Source organism: Stegostoma tigrinum, chromosome 2, assembly GCF_030684315.1.
Source record: "Stegostoma tigrinum isolate sSteTig4 chromosome 2, sSteTig4.hap1, whole genome shotgun sequence".
NCBI lineage: Eukaryota > Metazoa > Chordata > Chondrichthyes > Orectolobiformes > Stegostomatidae > Stegostoma > Stegostoma tigrinum.
In genome coordinates, this window is record NC_081355.1 from 103051466 (window position 1) to 103074933 (window position 23468).

General features: G+C 43.6%; 1 protein-coding gene across 1 annotated transcript in view; it reads left to right on the forward strand.

Annotated features, from left to right (window-relative positions):
• Positions 1-23468, forward strand: part of LOC125460696 (polypeptide N-acetylgalactosaminyltransferase 15-like) — a 69902-nt gene that overhangs the window by 39754 nt on the left and 6680 nt on the right. The window contains exons 4-6 of the mRNA XM_059638225.1: positions 2633-2800; positions 6843-6960; positions 21822-22016. Coding sequence (XP_059494208.1) covers positions 2633-2800; positions 6843-6960; positions 21822-22016 — 481 coding nt within the window. The remainder of the gene's footprint in view (positions 1-2632; positions 2801-6842; positions 6961-21821; positions 22017-23468) is intronic.

Below are 23468 nucleotides of genomic sequence, written 5' to 3' on the forward strand. Positions count from 1 at the left end.
GGATTGGGAGCAAGAAAATAGCAGACTGCGTGGTGCTTCTGTGATCCTCAGGAGGGAATACGGGACTGTGGGTTTTGGTGGTTAGCATGGACAGGGGTTGTGGACATGGAAGAGTTGAAGAAGAACAAGGAAAGTACAAAATGTGGGTTAGAGATATAAGCACTGGAGGCCCAGGCATCATGGATGTGGTGATGGGAGTTGGGGGAATGTGGGGGCAGGGAATGTCGATGGTGACGGGAATAGTTAGTTACAGCAAGAAAATGAGAAGCCTAATGGCCTCAGGATTTTGGCTGGCAGAGTCCCTGCAAAACTTTGAGTTCACCAAAAGCAAAAAAAAATCAAAACAGAATCCCGTCGTCCTCACGTACCACCCCACCAACCTCCAGATCCAACGCATCATCCTCCGATGCTTCCGCCATCTGCAAGCTGACCCCACCACCAAAGACATTTTCCCCTCCCCATCCTTATCTGCTTTCCAGAGGGACCACTCTCTCTGTAACTCCCTTGTCCACCCCACACTCCCATCCAGCCCCACCACACCTGGCACTTTCCCCTGCAACCGCAGGAAGTGCTACACCGGCCCCTACACCACCTCCCTCACCCCCACCCCAGGCCCCAAAAAGACCTCCCACATCAAGCAGATGTTCACCTGTACCCGCTGTTCCAGATGTGGCCGCCTCTACATTGGGGAAACCAAGCGGAGGCTTGGGGACTGCTTTGCAGAACACCAACGCTCAGTTCGCAACAAACAACTGCACCTCCCAGTCACGAACCATTTCAACTCCTCCTCCCATTCCTCAGATGACATGTCCATCCTGGGCCTCCTGCAGTGCCACAATATTGCCACCCGAAAGTTGCCGGAACACCACCTTGTATTTCGCTTGGGAACCCTGCAGCCCAATGGTATCAATATGGACTTCACAAGTTTCAAAATCTCCCCTCCCCCAATTGCATCCCAAAACCAGCCCAGCTTGTCCCCACCTCTCTCACCTGTCCTTCTTCCCACCTATCCCCTCCTCCCACCTCAAGCCCCACTCCCATCTCCACCCCCTTGACCAGTCCATCCTCCCTGGACTGACCTATCCCTGCCCTAACGCCCTATCTAAGCTCAACTTTACTGGCTCAACCCCCACCTCTTTGACCTGTCTGTCTTTCTTCTACCTGCCTTCTCCTTTATCAATCTTCTATCCGCCTCCCCCCTCCCTATTTATTTCTGAATCCCCTTCCCCTCCCCCATTTCTGAAGAAGGGTCTAGACCCAAAACATCAGCTTTCCTGCTCCACTGATGCTGCTTGGCCTGCTGTGTTCATCCAGCTCGACACCTTGTTGTCCTTGAGTTCACCTACCTTACTTCAATTATTGCGGCTATGAGTGATCTTTCTCCACGTCTTTTCCAATGCATTGAAGAAAAGGTCAGGCTGAGCCTGCAAGTTCCCACTACATGATGAATAAAACATTGGACATTAACATGAACATTCAGTAAAGAGTGAACAAAGGAAACCAGATTGTTTTTTGTACATTAAGGGAAATGTCTCTAACTCCCTGTGCCCAACAGTATGTACCAAGTATGAGGCATGCCAATATATTTAGCTCTGATTACATTAACCTCGACCAATAATGATGATGCACAAAAGAAAATCAATGTAATGTGAAATGTTTAGAAGTGCAATTTAATACGTTAAAACCCCTTATGTTCTTTATTTGTGATTTTTTTTTACATTGTCATCTCAGGATCAATTGCAAAATAATGAACAGATGAAAACAGCTTAATTGTTGACTGTGTTGGATTCTGTCTTACCAACTTTATCTTTTTATTCATTTTCAGTTTCAAATTTAAGCTTAAAATGTCTTTTATTGGAGATGGCCAGAGGCAAAGAGTACTAGAGAGAAATGTTTTAGACAAACATACGAAATGGGAGCAGAAGTTGACAATTTTGCCCCTAAAACCTGCTTCACTGTTTAAAATCATGGCTAATTTGTTTGTGTTTTGAAGCCACATTCTTATCTGCCCCCAATAACCCTGAATTCCCATCCTTTCTGAACATACTCCAAGCAAGACCATCCAAAGCTATAGCGATCTGTTACACTGTTGCAGTCATCCGACATTCCTTTCCTATTCAGAGTAATTTAAAATAGTCTAAACGACACCATGAAGCATTTTAATTGATCTGGTACCCTAACTGAGGTCAGACTGATTTCCATACCCTTAATTCTCCTGTTTGGTGTCGCAGCACGTACTTAATCTAATAGAGCACTACAGAACCAATGTCTTGTTATTGTTATCCTCAGCTGGACTTTCAGCCTATTTTTAAACTTTTGAGCACACTCTGCTTAGAAAGGTAAAAGCAGTAGTGGAGAGATTTTCACTGATGCTGGAGGGCCGCTTGAAGTGTTACTGGTGACGGAATTCTCTGTAAAGACCGATTCACTGGATCACAGATTAACTTATTAAAAATACTGAAAAACTTTCAAAATTTGCACTTATGAATTTTTTTTTAAACTGAGTGAAAAGCAAAAAACAAGCAGTGCAATTAAATTTATAGAAGGGTAGTTAAGATCTCCTCTTATCAAATCAAATTCCATCAAAAAGAAAGTGAAGGTAAGCTTCATAATCCTTTATTTTCCGTTACAGAACTCGTGTTGTTTCTCCTGTAATTGATGTTATTGACTGGAAGACATTTCAGTATTATCACTCCGTTGATCCTCAGCGAGGAGTTTTCAACTGGAAGCTGGACTTTCATTGGGAACCAATACCAGAATATGAGCAGAAATGGCGGACATCTCCCACGATACCTGTACAGTACGTATCATAAGTGTCTGCGTATCTGTTCAGTCATATTACAACCCCATAGGATGAAGATTACCTAGAAAGAAGTACTTAGGCATAGTTAATTATATCTAGTGCAACTGACAAACAATGGAGATGGGTAAAAATGAGTATGGAAGTGCAAAAAATTAGTACTTTAAATTTGTCATTTGGTAATACAGAATGTGAGTATTGGCAAAAAATATACACTTTGTTGAAGCACTTATCAACACATTTTGCAAAAATACCAACAAAGGGAAAGCCAACATTTATTTTGCATGAGAGGAAAGTGCTGATTTATTGGCAAGTGGACTCTAAATTTTAGAGGTGATACTAGGGAGAATGTATCATTTAATGATAATTGATAATAAACTATCAGACTGTGTTTAAATTTTAAACCAAATAGCTTGAGTCTGATTGGTCAGAGTATTTTCCTGAGAAGCGACCCAGTAAATGGCTGTCACTGCAAGCCCAGCTAACAATCCTGAATTGGTTGTCAGCATAAATTCTTCACACATTCAAGATTATTCAGCAAATGTTTTGCAGTTGTCAAATCGTATAAGATGTTGGCCACCGTATTGTGAGTTTTTCAAGAGCCAGCTGGTTGGGTGCAGTCAGTATCTTGCTTGTCGTGAACAGCTGGAGGGATATGCTGTTTGATATAGGTTGCCAGTCTTTGGGACATACAGCCTACATATTTGGTACCTCACTGATACCAAAATTCAAATACCATATTACTCAATTGTGTGATGGGGCAGAATGTCTCTCTGGCATGACAACAGCTTCCTGTCGGCGCTGAACACCATTCATGTTGTTTTTACATATTAGCCACATGGAACAGCTGCCTTCAAATGATGGTCAGACTTTTGCAATGGATTATCCTGGAAAGGTAAAGTAAAGCAGATTGGAAACCTTTATAGGTTAGTTATCTCAGCTCCAGGACATTTCTGCAAGAGTTCCTCAGGGTAGTGTCCTAGGCCCAACCAGCCTCAGCTGCTTCATCAATGACCTTCCCTCCATCATAAGGTCAGAAGTGGGAATGATCACCAACAATTGCACAATATTCAGCAGCTTTGGCAACTTCTCAAATTCTGAAGCAGCCCATATCCAAATTTCGTAAGATCTTGTCTGGGCTGACACATGGCGAGTAATATTCATACCACATAAAGGGCCAAGCAATGACCATCTCCAATAAAAGACAGTCTAATCACTGCTCCTTGACATTCAACATCCTGGGGTTTACCATTGACCAGAAACTCAACTGCACTCACCATATAAACGCAATGGCTCCAAGAGCAGGTCAGAGGCTAGGAATGTTGCAGTGAATAACTCCTCTCCTGACTCCTCCAAGCCTGTCCACCATCTACAAGGCACAAGATAGAAGCATGTTGAGATAACCCTCAGTTACCTGGATGACTGTGGCTCCAACACATGCAAGGAGCTTGACATCAACCAGGATAAAACACTCCACTTGACTGGCATTACAGCCACAAACATCCACTCCCTCCAGCACCAATGCTCAGGAGCAGCAGTGTGTACTGTTGAAGATGTGCCATATATTTGATGGCAATAATGTTTAAACTATGAGTATATTTATTTAAACCAGTATCAGTTGTTCTGAATTGAAAGTGGTTTGCAAAATAAAATCAGGTTATCAGTCAGAAAATGCTGGAATTGCACAGCAAGTCTGGCATCATCTGTTGCAATAGAAACACAGGTACTTTTGCAGGTCAGTGACTCTTCATCAGAACCGCGAGAAACTAGAAAAATCTTGTACAAGTGAAACCGAGCGTGATAGGAAGAAAAGCAAAAGGAAGGACCTGGAAATAGCTCCTGGAGGTTACAGCAGGTCAGGCAGCATCCATGGAGAGAGCAAGTCTAGATGACTCAACATCACAGTTCCTAGAAAGTTTTTTAGCAAGGAAATAAATGAGAAATGAGAGGTATAAAACCTGCAAAGGCAGACAAAATGAAATGAGGTAAAACTTGAGATCTAAAACTGTCACACATTACAGTTGAATGCAGAATGCTGTAAAATGCCCAAGTAAAATGCAAGGTGCTATTCCTCAAGCTTGTACTGAACTTAATTGGAACAACCTTAGCAAGCCAAGGAACGTCAGAGAGGGATGATGAGAGAATTAAATTGAAAATCAAAAGGATGTTCAGAGGCATGTTTGCAGATAGAATTTAGATGTTCCATACAGTATCACTCACATTGTGTTTGGTCTCCTCACATAGAGTGTGCCTCATGGTGAGAGCTGTATACTATATTGAAAACAGTGCGAGTATATGGGTCTAGGCCCGAAACGTCAGCTTTCCTGCGCCTCTGATGCTGCTTGGGCTTGCTGCATTCATCCAGCTCCACACCTTGTTATCTCACTACTCCTCCATGTTGGACAACACTTGGAGAAACTACTGAGGGTGACCAGGATGCAAAATTTATTCTGAGTGGGGGATTTCAATGCCCAACCCTAACAGAGGCTCAGCAACAGTATTACGGATCAAGCTGGTCAGATCCTAAAAGGACATAGCTGCTAAACTGAGTCTGCAGCAGTTGGTGAAGGAATCAACAAGAGGAAAGACAGTCATAGAGCTACAAATATACAGCATGGAAACAGACCTTTCGGTCCAAATCATCCAGGCCGACCAGATATCTTAAACTGATCTATTGCCATTTGCCAGTATCTGGCCCAGATCGCTCTAAACCCTTCCTATTCACGAACTCATCCAGATGTCTCCGCCAGCTTGTTCCATACACGCACCACTCTCTGCATGAAGAAGCTGCCCCTCAGCTGCCTTTGAAATCTTTGCCACTCACCTTAAACCTATGCCCTCTATTTTGGACTTCTCTGCCCTGGGGGAAAAAGGCCTTCGCTATTCGCCCTATCCATGCCCCTCATGATTTTATAAACATCTATAAGGTCACCCCCAACCCTCCGATGCTACAGGGAAAAAGCCCCAGCCTATTCAGCCTCACCCTATAGCTTAATCATCCAATCCTAGCAACATGCTTGTAAATCTTTTTTGCGCCCTTTCAAGTTTAACAACATCTTTCCTATAGCAGGGAGACCGGAACTGAATGCAGTATTCTAAAAGCGGCCTCAGCAATATTCTGTACTGCTGCAACATGGCATCCCAACTGCTATACTCAATGGACTGACCAATGAAGGCAAGCGTACCACTGTCCTATCTACCTAAAACTCTATTTTCAAAGGAACTACGCACCTACACCCCTTGCTCCCTTTGTTCAGCAACACTCCCCAGGGACCTATTAATAACTGTACAAATCCTGCCCCGATTTGCCCTACCAAAATGCAGCACTTCTCATTTATCCAAATTAAACCTTATCTACCACTCCTCAGCCCATTGGCCCATCTGATCAAAGTCCTGTTGTACTCTGAGCTAACCTTCCTCACAGTCCACTACACTACCAATCTTGGTGTCATATGTGAACTTACTAACAATATCACCCAAGTTCACATCCAAATCATTTACATAAATGACAAAAAGCAGCGGACCCAACGCCGATCCTTGCAGCATACTGCAATTGTTGTTTGTATTGTTGTTTCACTTAGCTGGAATTTATCAGTTTCTTGCAAAACTGAGGAATCATAATCCTGGGACCACTAGTAAGTGTATCAAAAATAAGCTTGTTCTGGACAGCGGAGCTAGTTCGGACTGACTGTTCAGCACCTTCTGAACTCACAGCTCCAAGTTAACTCTCTTCTACGCTGCAGTTTCCCACTGTTCTTTAGGATAAGTTTTGTAGAACATGTAAAAATGTTTACTGGTGCATAGGATACTATTTTAAGCTGGGACTCACATTGATAAGACACAGTGAAGGGAGAGTCATTCTGAATCTAGCCACTTTATACCTAGTTTCCTGTGTAGATGATGAAGAGTCACAGAGGCAACAGTGTTCTATAGGTTGAAACTATTCCTCTGAAAAATGCACAGGAAAGTCATCGTTTGGTGGTTTCTGTCATTCCTAATCATAATTCATCTCAATTCCTCTCGGCCATTGTCCTCGTTTCAGGAGTCCAGCTGTATCTGGAGGAGTGCTAGCAATGAATCGGCATTATTTCCAAAATATTGGTGCGTATGATCCTGCAATGTTGATGTGGGGAACAGAAAATGTGGAACTGTCTCTCCGGGTAAGGTTAAAAATCTCAAATCTTAGGCTAACTGGTGCTTTGTCTTGAATAAATTGTTCTATGCATGGCAATATAGCATCAGAATTCTAAAAGATTTAACAGAGATAGCAGGAACTGCTGTTGCTGGAGAATCTGAGATAACAAGGTGTGAAGCTGGATGAACACAGCAGGCCAAGCAGCATCAGAGGAGCAGAAAAGCTTGACATTTCGGGTTGGGATCCTTCTTCAGAAATGGGGGAGGGGAAGGGGATTCTGAAATAAATAGGGAGATGGGGGAGGCGGATAGAAGATGGATAAAGGAGAAGATAGGGTGAGAGGAGACAGACAGGTCAAAGAGGCGGGGTTAGAGCCAGTGAAGGTGAATGTAGGTGGGGATTTTGGGGGGTTATATGTCAGTCCAGGGACGACCGGACAGATCGGGGGTGTGGGATGAGTTTAGTGGGTAGGGGATGGGGGTGGGGCTTGAGGTGGGAGGAGGGGATAGCTGGGAGGACAGGTAAGGGAGGCGGGGACGAGCTGGGCTGATTTTGGGATGCGGCCATTGAAGGGGAGAGTTTGAACTTTGTGAAGACCATATTGATACCATTGGGCTGCAGGGTTCCCAAGCGGAATATGAGATGCTGATCCTGCAACCTTCGGGTGGCATCATTGTGACACTGAAGGAGGCCCAGGATAGACATGTCACCTAAGGAATGTGAGGGGGAGTTGAGATAACAAAGTTTGGGGCTGGACGAACACAGCAGGCCAAGCAGCATCTTAGCACAAAACCTGACGTTTCGGGCCCTCCTTCAGAAAAGGGGGATGGGGAGAGGATTCTGAAATAAATGGGGGGGAGGCGGACCGAAGATGGACAGAGGAGAAGATAGGTGGAGAGGAGTTACAGTGGGAAAGAGATCCCTTGAGGTTGGTCCGGAGGGTGGAGGGTAACTTCTTCAGGTTAGGCATCCTGGAAGAGGCTTCGCAGTGAGGTTAAAATTGTGATCAGAGACAATGGGAACTGCAGATGCTGGAGAATCCGAGACAACAAAGTATGGAGCTGGATGAACACAGCAGGCCAAGCAGCATCTTAGGACCACAAAAGCTAACGTTTCGGGCCTGGAGTTGAAATGGTTCGCGACTGGGAGGTGCAGTTGTTTGTTGCGAACCGAGCGTAGGTGTTCTACAAAGCGTTCTCAAGCCTCCGCTTGGTTTCCCCAATGTAGAGGAGGCCACAACAGGAACAGCGGATGCAGTATACCACAGCAACAGATGTGCAGGTGAACATCCGCTTGATGTGAAATGTCTTCTTGGGGTTTGGGATGAGGGTGAGGGGGGAGGTGTAGGGGCAGGTATAGCACTTCCTGTGTTTGCAGGGTAAAGTGCTGGGAGTGGTGGGGCCGGTGGGGAGCGTGGAGTGGGCAAGGAAGTCCCAGAGAGAGTGGTCCCTCTGGAAAGCAGATGAGGGTGGGGAGGGAAAAATGTCTTTGGTGGTGTGGTCGGATTGCAGATGCTGGAAATTTCGGAGGATGATAGGTTGGATCCGGAGGTTGGTGGGGTGGTATGTGAGGACGAGGGGGATTCTGTTTCGGTTGTTAGTGCGGGGAGGAGGTGTGAGGGTTGAGTTGCGGAAAATGAGGGAGATGCGGTTGAGGGTGTTTTCGACCACTGTGGAGGGGAGGTTGCGGTTCTTGAAAAATAAGGACATCTGGGATGTCGGGGAGTGGAATGCTTCATTTCGGGAGCAGAAGCGGCGGATGTGAAGGAATTGGGAATTGGGGATGACTTTTTTTGCAGGAAGGTGGGTGAGAGGAGGTGTATTCTCGGTAGTTGTAGGAGTCGGTGGGCTTGAAATGGACATCGGTTTCCAGGTGGTTGCCTGAGATAGAGACAGAGGGGTCCAGGAAGGAGAGAGAGGTACCAGAGATGGTCCATAGAACATAGAACAATACAGCACAGAACATGCCCTTTGACCCTCGATGTTGCGCTGACCTGTGAACTAATCTAAACACCTCCCCCTACACTATCCCATCATTATCCATATGCTTATCCACGGACTGTTTAAAAGCCCCTAATGTGGCTGAGTTAACTACATTGGCAGGCAGGTCATTCCACACCCTACCACTCTCTGAGTAAAGAACCTGCCTCTGACATCTGTCTTAAATCTATCACCCCTCAATTTGTAGCTCTGCCCCCTTGTACAAGCTGAAGTCAAAGCTGAAGTCAAAAGACTCTCACTGTCCACACTATCTAATCCTCTGATCATCTTGTATGTCTCTATTAAATCCCCTCTTAGCCTCCATCTCTCCAATGAAAACAGACCCAAGTCCCTCAGCCTTTCTTCATAGGGCCTGCGCTCTAGACCAGGCAACATCCTGGTAAATCTCCTCTGCATCTTTTCCAATGCTTCCACATCCATCCTGTAATGGGGCGACCAGAACTGCACGCAATATTCCAAATGGGGCCACGCTAACGTTTTGTACAGATGGAGCATGACATCATGGCTCCAGAACTCAGTCCCTCTACCAATAAAACCTAACACACCGTAAGCCTTCTTAACAGCACTATCAACCTGAGTGGCAACTTTCAGGGATCTATGTCCATGGACACCAAGATCCCTTTGCACATCTACACTACCAAGAATTTTTCCATTGACCCGATATTCTGCCTTCCTATTATTCTTCCCAAAGTGAATCACCTCACATTTATCCACATTAAGTTCTATTTGCCACCTTTCGGCCCAATTCTGCAGTTTATCCAAGTCTCCCTGCAACCTGCAACATTCTTCCAAACTGTCCACCACTCTACCGACTCTAGTGTCATCTGCAAACTTACTAACCCATCCACCTATGCCTGCGTCCAAGTCATGTATAAAAATGACAAACAGCAGTGGTCCCAAAACAGGTCCTTGAGACACACCACTAGTAACCGGACTCCAGGCTAAATATTTTCCATCAATCACCACTCGTTGCCTTCTTACAGAAAGCCAGTTTCTAATCCAAACTGCTAAATCTCCCTCAATCCCGTGCCTCCGTATTTTCTCCAATAACCTACCATGTGGAACCTTATCAAAGGCTTTACTGAAGTCCATGTACACCACGTCAACTGCCCTACCCTCATCAACATGCTTGGTCACTTTCTCAAAAACCTCATTGAAGTTTGTGAGACATGACCTGCCCTTGACAAATCCATGCTGACTATCTCCAATCAAATTGTTCCTTGCTAGATGATTATAAATCCTATCTCTTATAATCCTTTCCAAAACTTTTCCCACAACAGACGTAAGGCTCATAGGTCTATAATTACCTGGGTCATCCCTACTGCCCTTCTTGAAGAAGGGCACAACATTTGCAATCCTCCAGTCCTGTGGTACTAAACCTGTAGACAATGAGGACTCAAAGATCAAGGCCAAAGGCTCCACCACCTCCTCCCTAACTTCCCAGACATCCTCGGAAAAATCCCATTTGGCCCAGGGGAATTTATTTACCTTCACACCTTCTAGAATTGATAACACCTCCTCCTTACTAACCTTAATCCTTCCAATTCTAGTAGCCCGTAACTCAGTCATCACCTCTACAATATTCTCCTGTTTGTCAGTGAAAACAGATGAGAAATAATCATTAAGCAGCTCTCCAATCTCCACAGGGTCCACACACAACTTCCCACTTCTGTCTTGAACTGGCAAGGTGAACTTAAGGTTGGGGTGGAAGGTGTTAGTGAAGTGGATGAACTGTTCGAGCTCCTTGTGGGAGCACAAGGCATCGCCGATACAGGCATCGATGTAACGGAGGAAGAGGTGGGGAATAGGGTCAGTGTAGCTTTGGAAGAGGGATTGTTCCATGTAACCTGCAAAGAGGCAGGCATAGCTTGCGAGTACCCATGGCCACCCCTTTTGTCTTAGGAAGTGGGAGGAATTGGAGAAGTTGTTAAGGGTGACGATGAGTTCTGCTAAGCGGGTCACTGTGTCAGTGGAGGGGATCTGTTTGGGCCTGCGGGACAGGAAGAAGCAGAGGGCCTTTAGGCCATCTGCATGGGGAATATAAGTGTATAGGGACTTGATGTCCATGGTAAAGACGAGGTGTTAGGGACCAGGGAATTCGAAGTTTTGGAGGAGGTGGAGAGTGTGGGTGGTATCATGGACACAGGTGGGAGTTCCTGGACCAAGGGGGAGAAAATGGAGTCAAGATAAGTGGATAACAAAGTGTGGAGCTGGATGAACACAGCAGGCCAAGCAGCATCTCAGGAGCTTGTTCGGGCCTAGACCCTTCTTCAGACCTGATCAAGATAAGTGGAAATGTGTTTTGTGGGGCAGGAGCAGGTGGAGACAATGGGTTGACCTGGGCAGGCAGGTTTTGGATTTTGGAAGGAGATAGAAACGGGCAGTGTGGGTTTGGAGAATGTTGAAGTTGGAGGCTGTGAGTGGGAGGTCACCTGAAGTGATGAGGTCGTGGATGATTTGGGAGATGATGTTTTGGTGGGTCGGGGGTGGGGTCTTCAACAAGGCGACGGTAGGAGGAGGTGTCAGAGATCTGGTGTTTGGCGTGAGCGATGTAGAGGCCAGTGCGCTGTACTACAACTGCACCTCCCCTGTCCGCTGGTTTTATCCTGAGGTTGGGATTGGATCGGAGGGAGCAGAGGACTGCATGTTCTGTGGGGGAGCGGGTGGAGAGGTTGAAGCAACTGATGTCTTGACAGCAGTTGGAGATGAACAGATTGAGGGAGGGTAGGATAGGGTAGGCCCTTCCCATCCCCCATTTCTGAAGAAGGGTCTAGACCTGAAACATCAGCTTTCCTGCGCCTCTGATGCTGCTTGGCCTGCTGTGTTCATGCAGCTCTACGCCTTAACATTTAGCTTAGCTAGCTGACATTTTTTAATATCAAACCCTTGATCTTATTTAGAGTATCTTCAGCAATTATTTCCTGGTCAACCTCACAGAACTACCTCTGGATCCCCTCAGTGAATTGTCCTTGGGCCTTTCCACCTCACCCACCAGCCTGTTCCTCATCCACATACCGTCCCAAAATGTCACCACACAGAGACAAGGATCTCCATTATAACTCCCTGCCAAGGAGAGTCCAGGCAGTGAGGGAGCAGAAGTTAAAATGGAATTGGGAATTACCCAGTTTTCTCTCAACAAGATTTTAAATTGCAGATGGCAAGGACACACATCAATTTGTTCAATCCACCATAAATATCAGCTCATTAAGCTTTGATTATGTCATATTAACCTTTTGCCTGAGCTGGATAACCTGCTGAATCCTGGTTCTAGATACAAGAATAGGCCCAGTAAGAGAAATTTTGAGTTCTCTCAGCTACTGCAGGCTGTCTTCCCTCCAAGCTTTTCTATCCATTTCTCTTCTCCATGCCATTCCCTTTCATTTAATTCTTTCCCTTCCCTCCATACTATCCATTCCCTCAACCACTGCTCAGGACATATTGTCAGCATGAAATCCCTTCATTGCAAAGAATTCCCTTTTATGGTACATAAGGACTGATATCCATTATTACATGAAGTAACAGAAGCCGAGGAGTTGCCCTGACCAAAAGGTTCCTGGTCCTCGTTGACTTTTTGATGGATTTGCTCAGCCCCAAAAGTCTCAAAGTTGTCACTCTTTGAGGGAAGTTCTCTGCAAATTATACCCATGTTTCAATTAATCCTGAAGCAAAAACGAGTCAGTAAGATATGTAGAACATCCACATTTGTTAGACATTTAAAAATTAAGCAGTTTTTCAACCATTGACTTTAACATCATGAAATGGTTTCTGTCAAATTCTATGTTATGCATCCAATTGTGGTACCATATTCATTTCACTCGCAGTTGGAATTCTCTGAAGCAAATTGAACACCTGAAAATAATAAAGGATAGATACGAATTTCCTCAGTGTAGCTAGGACTGAATTCCAGGAGCTTATTCACTGATATGGATTCAATCACACAGCCTGCTGCTGGTTAATTTTAATTTGAAAGGTATTGTGACTCAAGTGGTTGCACTGGGAATTTTGTACTTCAATTAATCCCAAGGGAGTCCTCTAACATTTTTTTGTCATTAAATTATTTCCTCCTGTCATTCTGTGCTAGTGGCTTAAAAAACATAATGATATTTCGAATGACATATTGTGATTTTGTGTCGCAGTGAGACATGGGTTATAGCAAAAGATGACAGCCAGTTTTTCGTCTCTTCTGATATTTATTCCAATTGATATAAGTAGAAATACAAGTTAGGAGAGACATAAACTAAGTAGAGAACTTAGTATCATAAGATTACAGTTTAGATTAGATTCCCTACAATGTGCAAACAGGCCCTTCGGCCCAACAAATCCATATTGTCCTTTGGACCATCCCACCCAGACCCATCCCCCTATAACGAACACACCCCTGAACACTACGGGCAATTTAGCATGGCCAGTCCACCTAGCCCGACCATCTTTGGACTGTGGCAGGAAACTGGAGCACCCGGAGGAGAACCATGCAGACACGGGGAGAACGTGCAAACTCCACACCGACAGTTGCCCGAGGCTGGAACTGAACCTGTGTCCTTGGTGCTGTGAGGCTGCAGTGCTAACCACTGAGCCACTGCGCCGCCCATTAGATTAGATTCCTTACAGTGTGGAAACAAGCCCTTCGGCCCTACAAGTTCGACACTGCCCTTTGGAGATCCCACCCATCCCACCCACCCAGTGTTAAAATAAAAATCTATTCCTTTGTGAAAAGGACATTGACAAGTTGGTGGAGCGGGTGGATAAGATAAATGAGTGCAGAGAACTGTGAAGTAATGCACGTTGGTCCAAAGAACATGGAAAGACAATTTAAATAGGGAGCCCAATTTTAAAGGGAGTGCAGGGATAGAAGAATCTAGTGTATGTGTGCACAGACCATTGAAGGTGGCAGGACAGGTATGAAGAGCAATTAGTAAAGCTGCCAGTGTTGTCAGCTTTATCGCTGGGGGTATAGAGTACAAGAGCAAAGAGGCGACTCTTCCAGGGATGCCTAACCTGAAGAAATTACCCTCTTCCCTCCGGACCAACCTCAGGGAATCTCTCTCTCCATCTTCGGTCCGCCTCCCCCTCTCTCCCTATTTATTCCAGAACCCTCACCCCATCCCCCTTTCTGATGAAGGGTCTAGGCCCGAAACATCAGCTTTGGTGCTCCTGAGATGCTGCTTGGCCTGCTGTGTTCATCCAGCCTCACATTTCATTACGCTGAACAAGACACTTGTTAGACCTCAGCTTGTGTACACATTATAGGAAAGATGCGAATGCATTGGAGAGACTGCAGGCACAATTTAAAGAATGGTTCCAAGTATGTTATGGTCTTATGGAGATGCTTTAGTTATGGGGATAAATTGAAGAAGTTGGGACTGTTCTCCTCAGAGAGAAGAAGACTGAGACGAGTTTTGGTACAGGTTTTCAAAATCATGAGAAGGCTGAATACAGTATATAGGGAGAAGCTATTCTTGCTGATGAAGCAAAAGAATGAGACGGCATTGATATAAAATGATGTGCAAATAAAACAAGTATGTTAGAAAAAACTTCTTCACACAGTGAGTAGTTAGAGTATGGAATGTACTGCCTGGAAATGTGGTAGAGCTAGGTTCAGTTGAGCCATTCAAGAGGATATTGAATGATTATTTGGATAGTAGTGGTGTGTAGGGATGTTGGGGAAGGGCAGGAGGTAGGCATTAGAAAAAAGAGCCAGTGCTGGCACAATGGGCTGAATGGCCTGCTTTTGCACTGTAACAATTCTGTGATCCTGCTCTCTAATATTACTCTAATTATAAAAGTGCTCCAAAATAAATCTTAATATTCTGAAGGGTTTCCATTGGATAGTTGAGGGGAAACTTATTTTCTCAGGTTTAGGGGTTTATGACATGGAGCCAGAACAGGAGTAGTGGGGATTATGTCTTCATTCAGATGGTTCTGGTAACATGAAGTACATTGTCACTGGGAGTGATTTAGGCAGAGTCTAGTAAAAACTGAATAAGTATACAAAAGAAATGGAAATACTGGGCTTTCGGGTGATTGTGAGGAAGCAGGATTAGTTTTGAATTGCTGTAGCAAGGAGAAACTACCGACAAACTTATCCTCTTGGTGTACTATAAACAACTCACTACAAGCCCATTAACCTGTATGGCACATTGAAGATGTTATTTCAAGGGTTTAAATTGACTTATAATCAACATAATAGTAAGTACTAATAGGCCTCACAGCAGCTGTGCATTGGAAATTAATTATCACTATTCCAAGAGTTGTCATAGAAGTTAAAGATTTCGTAAAAGGTCAACAAAATTTCCTAATTTACCTAAACAAAAAAAACTGTGGATGCTGGAAATCAGAAAGAGAAACATAAATTGCTGGAAAATCTCAGTAGGTCCGGCAACATCTGTGGCAAGAAATCAGAGTTAATGTTTCAGGTTCAGTGGTGAAGCAGCATCTTGGTACTTCACCCAATAGTAAGTAGGATCTCCTATTAGACACGAAAGCACATACAAATCTTACTGAGTTCTTGCCTGAAAGCTTTGCGCAACTTTCCACAATGAGTTAGTAGGTCTTACCTAAGAATAGAAATCGTAATTGGTGTGTTCTGCTTACTTTCCCTACATTAGTGGTACATACTCCAACATGCTGCATGCAAATTTAACACAATGCAGCAATATTGTATTCTTTCACGGCATGTTACCATTGCTGTCTTAGGAGTATTTATTGCATTTGAGAAGTTAGTAGTGGGAGAGAACGTCTGACCTGTACGATATTAAGTAGAAACTAATCAATGTGTTGCCCTGACCCTAATGTACTGTGGTAATAACAGAAAAATAACATTAGCAAGTTAGGCTGGTTCATTAACTAATGTGTGAACATTGTGAATTCAGGCTGCAGTGGGCTCACGGTCCAGCTTTTTGAAGAAGCTGAAATAGGACTCAATATTTGGCATATGTTTTTAAAAATTAATTCTCCTTTAATGGATTTTATTGAAACTTTAAGTTCATTAGTATCAGTGAGACAAATAGTTTAGCATCACATTCGATACAATTTCTGGTCTCTTTCGTGATTCAGTTCTGAGCAGAAGTTAATTGAACTGAAGCAGTTTTAATTACAATGCAATTGCTCAAGCTGTACCTTGCCTGCATATGTCAATTGAGACAATGTCATGATCTCACACAATTTCTGCTAAGGTGGTTCACTCAACTTTATTTCAGATGACAAAGTGTGAAGCTGGATGAACACAGCAGGCCAAGACTCCCACAGCTACCTAGAATACACCTCCTCCCACCCACCCTCCTGCTAAAATTCCATCCCTTATTCCCAATTCCTCCGACTCTGCCGCACTGCTTCCAGGATGAGGCATTCCACTCCCGCACATCCCAGATGCCCATGTTCTTCAAGGACCGCAACTTGCCCCCCTCAGTGGTCGGGAACGCCCTTGACCGCGTCTCCCGCATTTCCTGCAACACATCCCTCACATCCCGCCCCCGCCAGAACCACCCCAAGAGGATCCCCCTCGTTCTCACATACCACCCCACCCACCTCCGGATACAACGCATCATCCGCCGACACTTCCGCCATCTACAATCCGACCCCACCACCCAAGACATTTTTCCATCCCCACCCTTGTCTGCCTTCCGGAGAGACCATTCTCTCCATGACTCCCTTGTCCGCTCCACACTCCCCTCCAACCCCACCACACCCGGCACCTTCCCCTGCAACTGCAGGAAGTGCTACACTTGCCCCCACACCACCTCCCTCACCCCCATCCTAGGCCCCAAGATGACCTTCCATATTAAGCAGATGTTCACCTGCACATTTGCCAATGTGTTATGCTGTATCCGGTGTGGCATCCTCTACATTGGGGAAACCAAGCGGAGGCTTGGGGACCGCTTTGCAGAACACCTCCGCTCGGTTTGCAATAAACAACTGCACCTCCCAGTCGCGAACCATTTTAACTCCCCCTCCCTTTCCTCAGACGACATGTCCATCATGGGCCTCCTGCAGTGCCACAATAATGCCACACGAAGTTTGCAAGAACAGCAACTCATATTCTGCTTGGGAACCCTGCAGCCCAATGGTATCAATGTGGACTTGACCAGCTTCAAAATCTCCCCTTCCCCCACCGCATCCCAAAACCAGCCCAGTTCGTCCCCTCCCCCCACTGCACCACACAACCAGCCCAGCTCTTCCCCTCCACCCACTGCATCCCAAAACCAGTCCCACCTGTCTCTGCCTCCCTAACCTGTTCTTCCTCTCACCCATCCCTTCCTCCCACCCCAAGCCGCACCTCCATCTCCTACCTACTAACCTCATCCCACCTCCTTGACCTGTCCGTCTTCCCTGGACTGACCTATCCCCTCCCTACCTCCCCACCTATACTCTCCTCTCCACCTATCTTCTTTTCTCTCCATCTTCGGTCTGCCTCCCCCTCTCTCCCTATTTATTCCAGAACCCTCACCCCATCCCCCTCTCTGATGAAGGGTCTAGGCCCGAAATGTCAGCTTTTGTGCTCCTGAGATGCTGCTGGGCCTGCTGTGTTCATCCAGCTCCTCACATTTTATTATCTTGCTTCCTTGAAAGTTCTGTTGTAGTGGCTGAACTGAATATTAAGGATTGATTCTAGTTATTACTTAAGGAAAAACTTCCATTCTCACAATGAATCTGTTCATTCATGTTATAGGAGTGCTGTCAGCTCTTCATTTTTTATAAGCGAATGTCTTTTGTCTGCTTTGTGATATGCTTTCTCATCCTTTCTCATGCCTTTTCACATTTCACAATTCATATTTAAATGCAAGATAAAGCTGTATTTACTTTTCAATTATGCATTTTAGGAATTCCAGAGGGATTTGACATCTTTCTGCAGATATGAAGCACAAAGGCTTTCCTTTTTGTTTGAAAATTACAGAGTGAATTCTCTAAGCCCTCAAGGTTTGAGGACATAGTGAAAAAATTGTGGGCATAGGTTACTCTTGTACGTAATGGAAGTTGGTTTGGAAAACTTTGTAATGAAACTTATTTGAATACATCAAGTAGTACTTGTACAAAAAAAAGCAGAAAATATTTCACATCAGCACAGATCTACATATTAATAGATGTATAGAAAATAGATACTTTGTGCTCAGTAGTATTGCAGAAACAAATTTAGTTGCAAGTATGGTATGACATTTCCTGTACTTATTCCATCCTTATCACAAGGTACCCACTTAACACCATCACAGTAACAATAGCCGGCGAGAGTCAGAAGGCACAAACATGGGGCTTATTTCTCAAGAAATGAGAAGACTGAGAGTTGACCTGGTAGATATTCTTTAATTTCTGAGAGATTTGATACAGTAGAATAGAGATGTTCCCATTTGTGAAGGAGCTCAAAACTAAAGGCTGTAAAATATATCTAAGATAATCTGTAATAAATTCAATAAAGTATTTAGAGGTTGCCACCTTGCTCAGAATAGTTAATGGAAGTGTGGAACTGACATACCACACTGAATGGTTGAGCACCAAGTTACATTAGAGGGAAAATTGCTAAAAACATAAGGGATAAAGGAAGAAAAATATGTTGATATGCTGATACGGTGAAACTGAAATGAATTGTAAACAGTGACAAAAACCAGCTGAGACTGTAAATTCTATTGTCAGCCCATTGGTTCCAGTTTTCCACTCAACAGATTCTTTTAGGATTTCACTCAAGTATAATAATAACTCTATTCATGATGAACTCTGTCTAGTGATAAAAACAGATGTTGCTGGAAAAGCTCAGGGGACTTGGCAGCATCTGTGAAGAGAAATCAGAGTTATCATTTTAGGTCCAGTGATTCTTCCCCAGAACTGTTCTGATTTGCTTGTGATTTACAGCATCCGCAGTTCTTTTGTTTTTTTTTGTAATCTATTCCTTGAATTTTCAAGAGGTGAAACATGGGAATGTGTTTAATCCCTTTTGCCTGTTCTAAAGTCATTTATAACATCTCATTTTTGTCCATCCGTAATTTCATCGTTGGCATGATCCCAGAGAGTGACCTATGAACATGTCATCTTATTTGTGTTTTGCCCAATGAGACAGAGCTTACAGCAGTCCCACTGAGCCTAAGTCGACTCAGTAGACTCTCCACACTAATTTCATAAGACCATAAGACCATAAAACATAAGAGTGGAAGTAAGGCCATTTGGCCCATCAAGTCCACTCCGCCATTTAATCATGGCTGATGGGCATTTCAACTCCACTTCCCTGCACTCTCCCCGTAGCCCTTGATTCCTTCTGAGATCAAGAATTTGTCGATCTCTGCCTTGAAGGCATCCAACATCCCGGCCTCCACTGCACTCCGTGGCAACGGATTCCTCAAGCCCACCACTCTCTGGCTGAAGAAATGTCGTCTCATTTCAGTTTTAAGTTTACCCCCTCTAATTTTAAGGCTGTGCCCACGGTCCTAGTCTCCCCGCCTAACAGAAACAACCTCCCAGCGTCTACCTCTTCTAAACCATACATTATCTTGTAAGTTTCTATTAGATCTCCCCTCAACCTTCTAAACTCTAATGAGTACAATCCCAGGATCCTTAGCCATTCATCATACGTTAAACCTACCATTCCAGGGATCATCCATGTGAATCTCCGCTGGACATGCTCCAGGGCTAGTATGTCCTTCCTGAGGTGTTATCATGCCAACAGAATACTTGTTCTGGACTAAACCCCACTCCATTGTTACCTAAGTGAAAAAAGCACCTCTCTCTATTCCTCCACTGTTGCTAAATTGTCAGGCTGCTCTCTGACACTCATACCGGCTAAGCAGAAACTCCCTCTAATTTTTTTAGTTATTCATTGGTGGGACATGGGTGTCACTGGCTGGGCCAGCATTTATTTACCATCCTCAGTTCCCTTTGAGAATGTGATGGTGAGCTACTGAGTTGCTGGAAAGACTGAAGCCATTGCTTTTGGTCCAAGTTCTAAATTCTGTTCCTTAGCCATGCTAGCTCTATTCCTCACTGCAGCAATGATGTAAGCTTAAACCAGCTCATTCACAGTCTTAGTGCCACATCTGATCCCATGATGTACTTCTAACTTCATATGCATGTTGTCCCTAAAGTCACCTATTTGTAATTTTGCATGACTCCCTATCTCTGTATTCTTGTCCAGCTGCAGAATTCCTCAAAATATCTGTACTATTCTAATTCTGGCTTCTGATGCGTTCTCAGTTTTTACTGCTGCATCATTGGTGACCATACTTAAATACTTTGTTCCCAAAGCTCTGGAATTCCCTCCATTTACCTCTCAACCTTACCACCTTCTTTTAAGTCTGACCTTAAAACCTACCTCTTTGACCAGGCTTTAGATTGTCAGATGTGGATTGCTGCCATATTCCGCTTGAAAATGCTTCCAGGAAGCACACTGGGACATTTCAATATGTTAAAGGTGCTGTAAAAATGTAAGGTGTTGTTGTTACTGTATCATGTGATCTGATACTGGGCTATTAAGATCCAGGAAGTCTTGTACTCTAACTATTTCAGCTGAGCTGTTACTGGTTGTTTTAGGATTAAAATTGGCTCTGCCAGGAAATAACATTGGTTATGGCCGTTGAGCATTTTAACTGACCTTTAGCAACAGAGGTTATGTTCTGCCTGCTCTTGATGGAAGGAAAGGGTCTAAATATCAAGTGAAAACAGTGAAATCTACTTTGAGCAGTCTAATGCAAACAGGTAATGATGCATGTATAGCCCGTTGCAAAAGAAAAAGTACAAATAAAATGGGACGCCAGCTTGCTAATGCATGTCTTGTGCTACAACAAACATTGAAACATAAAAAGTGCAGGAGGAGATCGTTTGGCTCTTTGAGGCTGCTCCTTATTACATATGATCATGGCTGATAATTAAACTCACTACCCTGTTCCTGCTTGCTCCCCAGATTTTTTTCATCCCTTTAGACCTAAGAACTATGTGCAACTCCTCCTTGAAAATATTCAGTGTTTTGGTCTCAACCAGTTAGTGTGGCACATGGTTCCATGGCCTTACTACCTTCTTTGTGAAGAAATTTCTCCTTATATCAGTTATAATGGCCTTACCCATATCCTTAAATTGTGACCCTGGTTCTGGACTCCCCCATTGGGAACATCCTTCCTGTGTTTACTCTGTCTAGTCCTGTTAGAATTTAATAATTTTTTGGGAGATCCCCCCTCATTCTTCTGAACTCCAGTAAATATAGTCCCGACTGACCCAGTCTCTCTACATATGTTCGTCCTGCCATCCCAGGAATCAATCTAGTAGGTATTCATTGCACTCTATTCATAGCCGCAATATCCTTCCTCAGATAAGGAGATCAAAACTGCACACAATACTCCAGGTGCGGTCTCACCAAAGACCTTCACATTGCAGCAAGACGTTCCTGCTCTTGTACTCAAAACCTGTCATTATCAAGGTCAACCTAGCGTTCACTGTTTTTAGCGTCTGCGCCAAGGATGAATTATGTCTCAAGGTGTATGCACTGAAGCTGAATATACATTATTGGAGCGCAAGTACAGCAGTAGAAACACAGGAGTTAGAAAGAATTGGATCAGGCCATATATTTATCAATCAAGTACAAAACCTTGCTCTCTTCGTCTGACATAGAGGTTACCTTCGCCAATGAGTGTTAGAACTCATAACCAGTGTTTACATTGTGAGCGCAGTTTCTGAGTATCAGTATAAGTCCTGTTAGTCAAGGTTTTTACTTTCCAGCAGGTGGCTTCCAAACTAAAAATTAGTTTCTTTGGTTGGCCATACTAATGATGCTGAACTGATGCAATCTTAATTGATTTTATGCTGATCCAATTGCTGTGTTTTGGAATATAAGGTAAATGCATTAAGTTTCAAAACATTCTCCAACTCTCTTCTGATCCAGCCGTTTCATGTCTGTTTTCTATGGTGTTCATTCTTGCAGGTCTGGCTCTGTGGTGGTTCAGTGGAAGTTCTGCCCTGCTCCAGAGTTGGTCATGTGTACAGGAAACATGTCCCATATTCTCCGCCGGATGAAGAGATTGTGGAGAAAAACAAAATCCGTGTAGCAGAGGTTTGGATGGATTCTTTTAAAGAGGTTTTCTACAAGCAAGACATGCCTGCATATCTGCTCAGTAAGGTCAGGGAGTAATGTTTGTGTTGTTCAGTTTAAAAAAAACAGGTGATTGAGTATTTCCCGGAAGTACATACTCTTGGTTCAAGAAATTGTTCCACACAACCCCCCGACTTGTAGCCTTGCTTTTTTCAGCAGCTTTGAAATGGTTCTTCAATTTCCTCACATTTAAAAGGTGCAATTATCTATCCATTAAATAAACTAGTCATATTTTATCCACCTATAAGTATTTCAATGAATATGAATTCACTTCAGAGAAGGATAGACCAAAATCTGGTGCACAAACTGTAAATTGATGACTTTCAGTCAAACAATTGAAATGAATCAGACATTGATTTTCATTTAAAAGCCAGATGAATACTGAATAGAGGCTCAAAGATTAAAAAAAATTGAGGGACTTACTTTTTTATAACAGTTATCTGCCTTTATAAATCCTGCCCCCCGCCCCTGTTATTTTAATTTTGCATTGATCTCTTCATTTTTAAATAGAGTGACTTCAGCCTATAAGCCCTGTGCTTGTGAATTCCCTCTATTACCTTTCTACCTCACCCTGTTAAAATATTCCTTAAAACGTACATCTTTAATCAAACGTTTTATGACACCTAATATCTTCTTTGGTTTGGACACGAACTTAGATTACATTTCTGTGAAATATTTTGGGATGTTTTTTAGTCTAATAAAGATTAAAAGAAAGTATATTTTTTGCTGATTTTGGTCTGAGACAGATTCTTGCTTTTTGATTCTCCTGAACATACAACATTTAGAGATAAGCACCTTTTTTTGAAAGTAGAAGAGACTATTGTACCTCCATCTCAAAGGCTGGAAATAACATAACTGAATTATTTACTGTATTTTAATTTGTTTATTGTATTTCCAATCAATTATGCCACATATAAGGGATTATAAGTATTTTAAATACTCAAAAATTAAGTACTTGTGTCAAATTGCCCTCAATGAAACATTAACCTTTTGAAATAAGCTCAGAGAAGATCATGTGGGATGTATATAATTAGGCAGGCTGGAGTGACAATACGTTTTTACATTTCACACACACTTTTTACAGTAGAACTGTTAACTCTGGTTTGTGGCGGGGCTTTGTGGTCAGCTATGCTGTAGGCGTCATTCCAAATCACAAACCAACCAACTGAGCGAACTAACCCCCCACTCCTGAGCTGGTATAAGTGCTGTTCAGATTACTCTTATTCAGATTTACTGCAATTTTTAAAAAATCTTGCTGGAATGTGTGTATTTTGATTTGATGCCCATTTGGCCCATCTCCATGTGAAAGAACTGTGACTAAATAATCATGCAATTCATATAATAACTATCACATGAGCATCTATTAAACTAAATGTTTTGATGTTTAAAGCCCATCATCCCATTTTTAAACTATGGTTGCTAAAATATAATGGGGCAGCACGGTGGCACAGTGGTTAGCACTGCAGCCTCACAGCACCA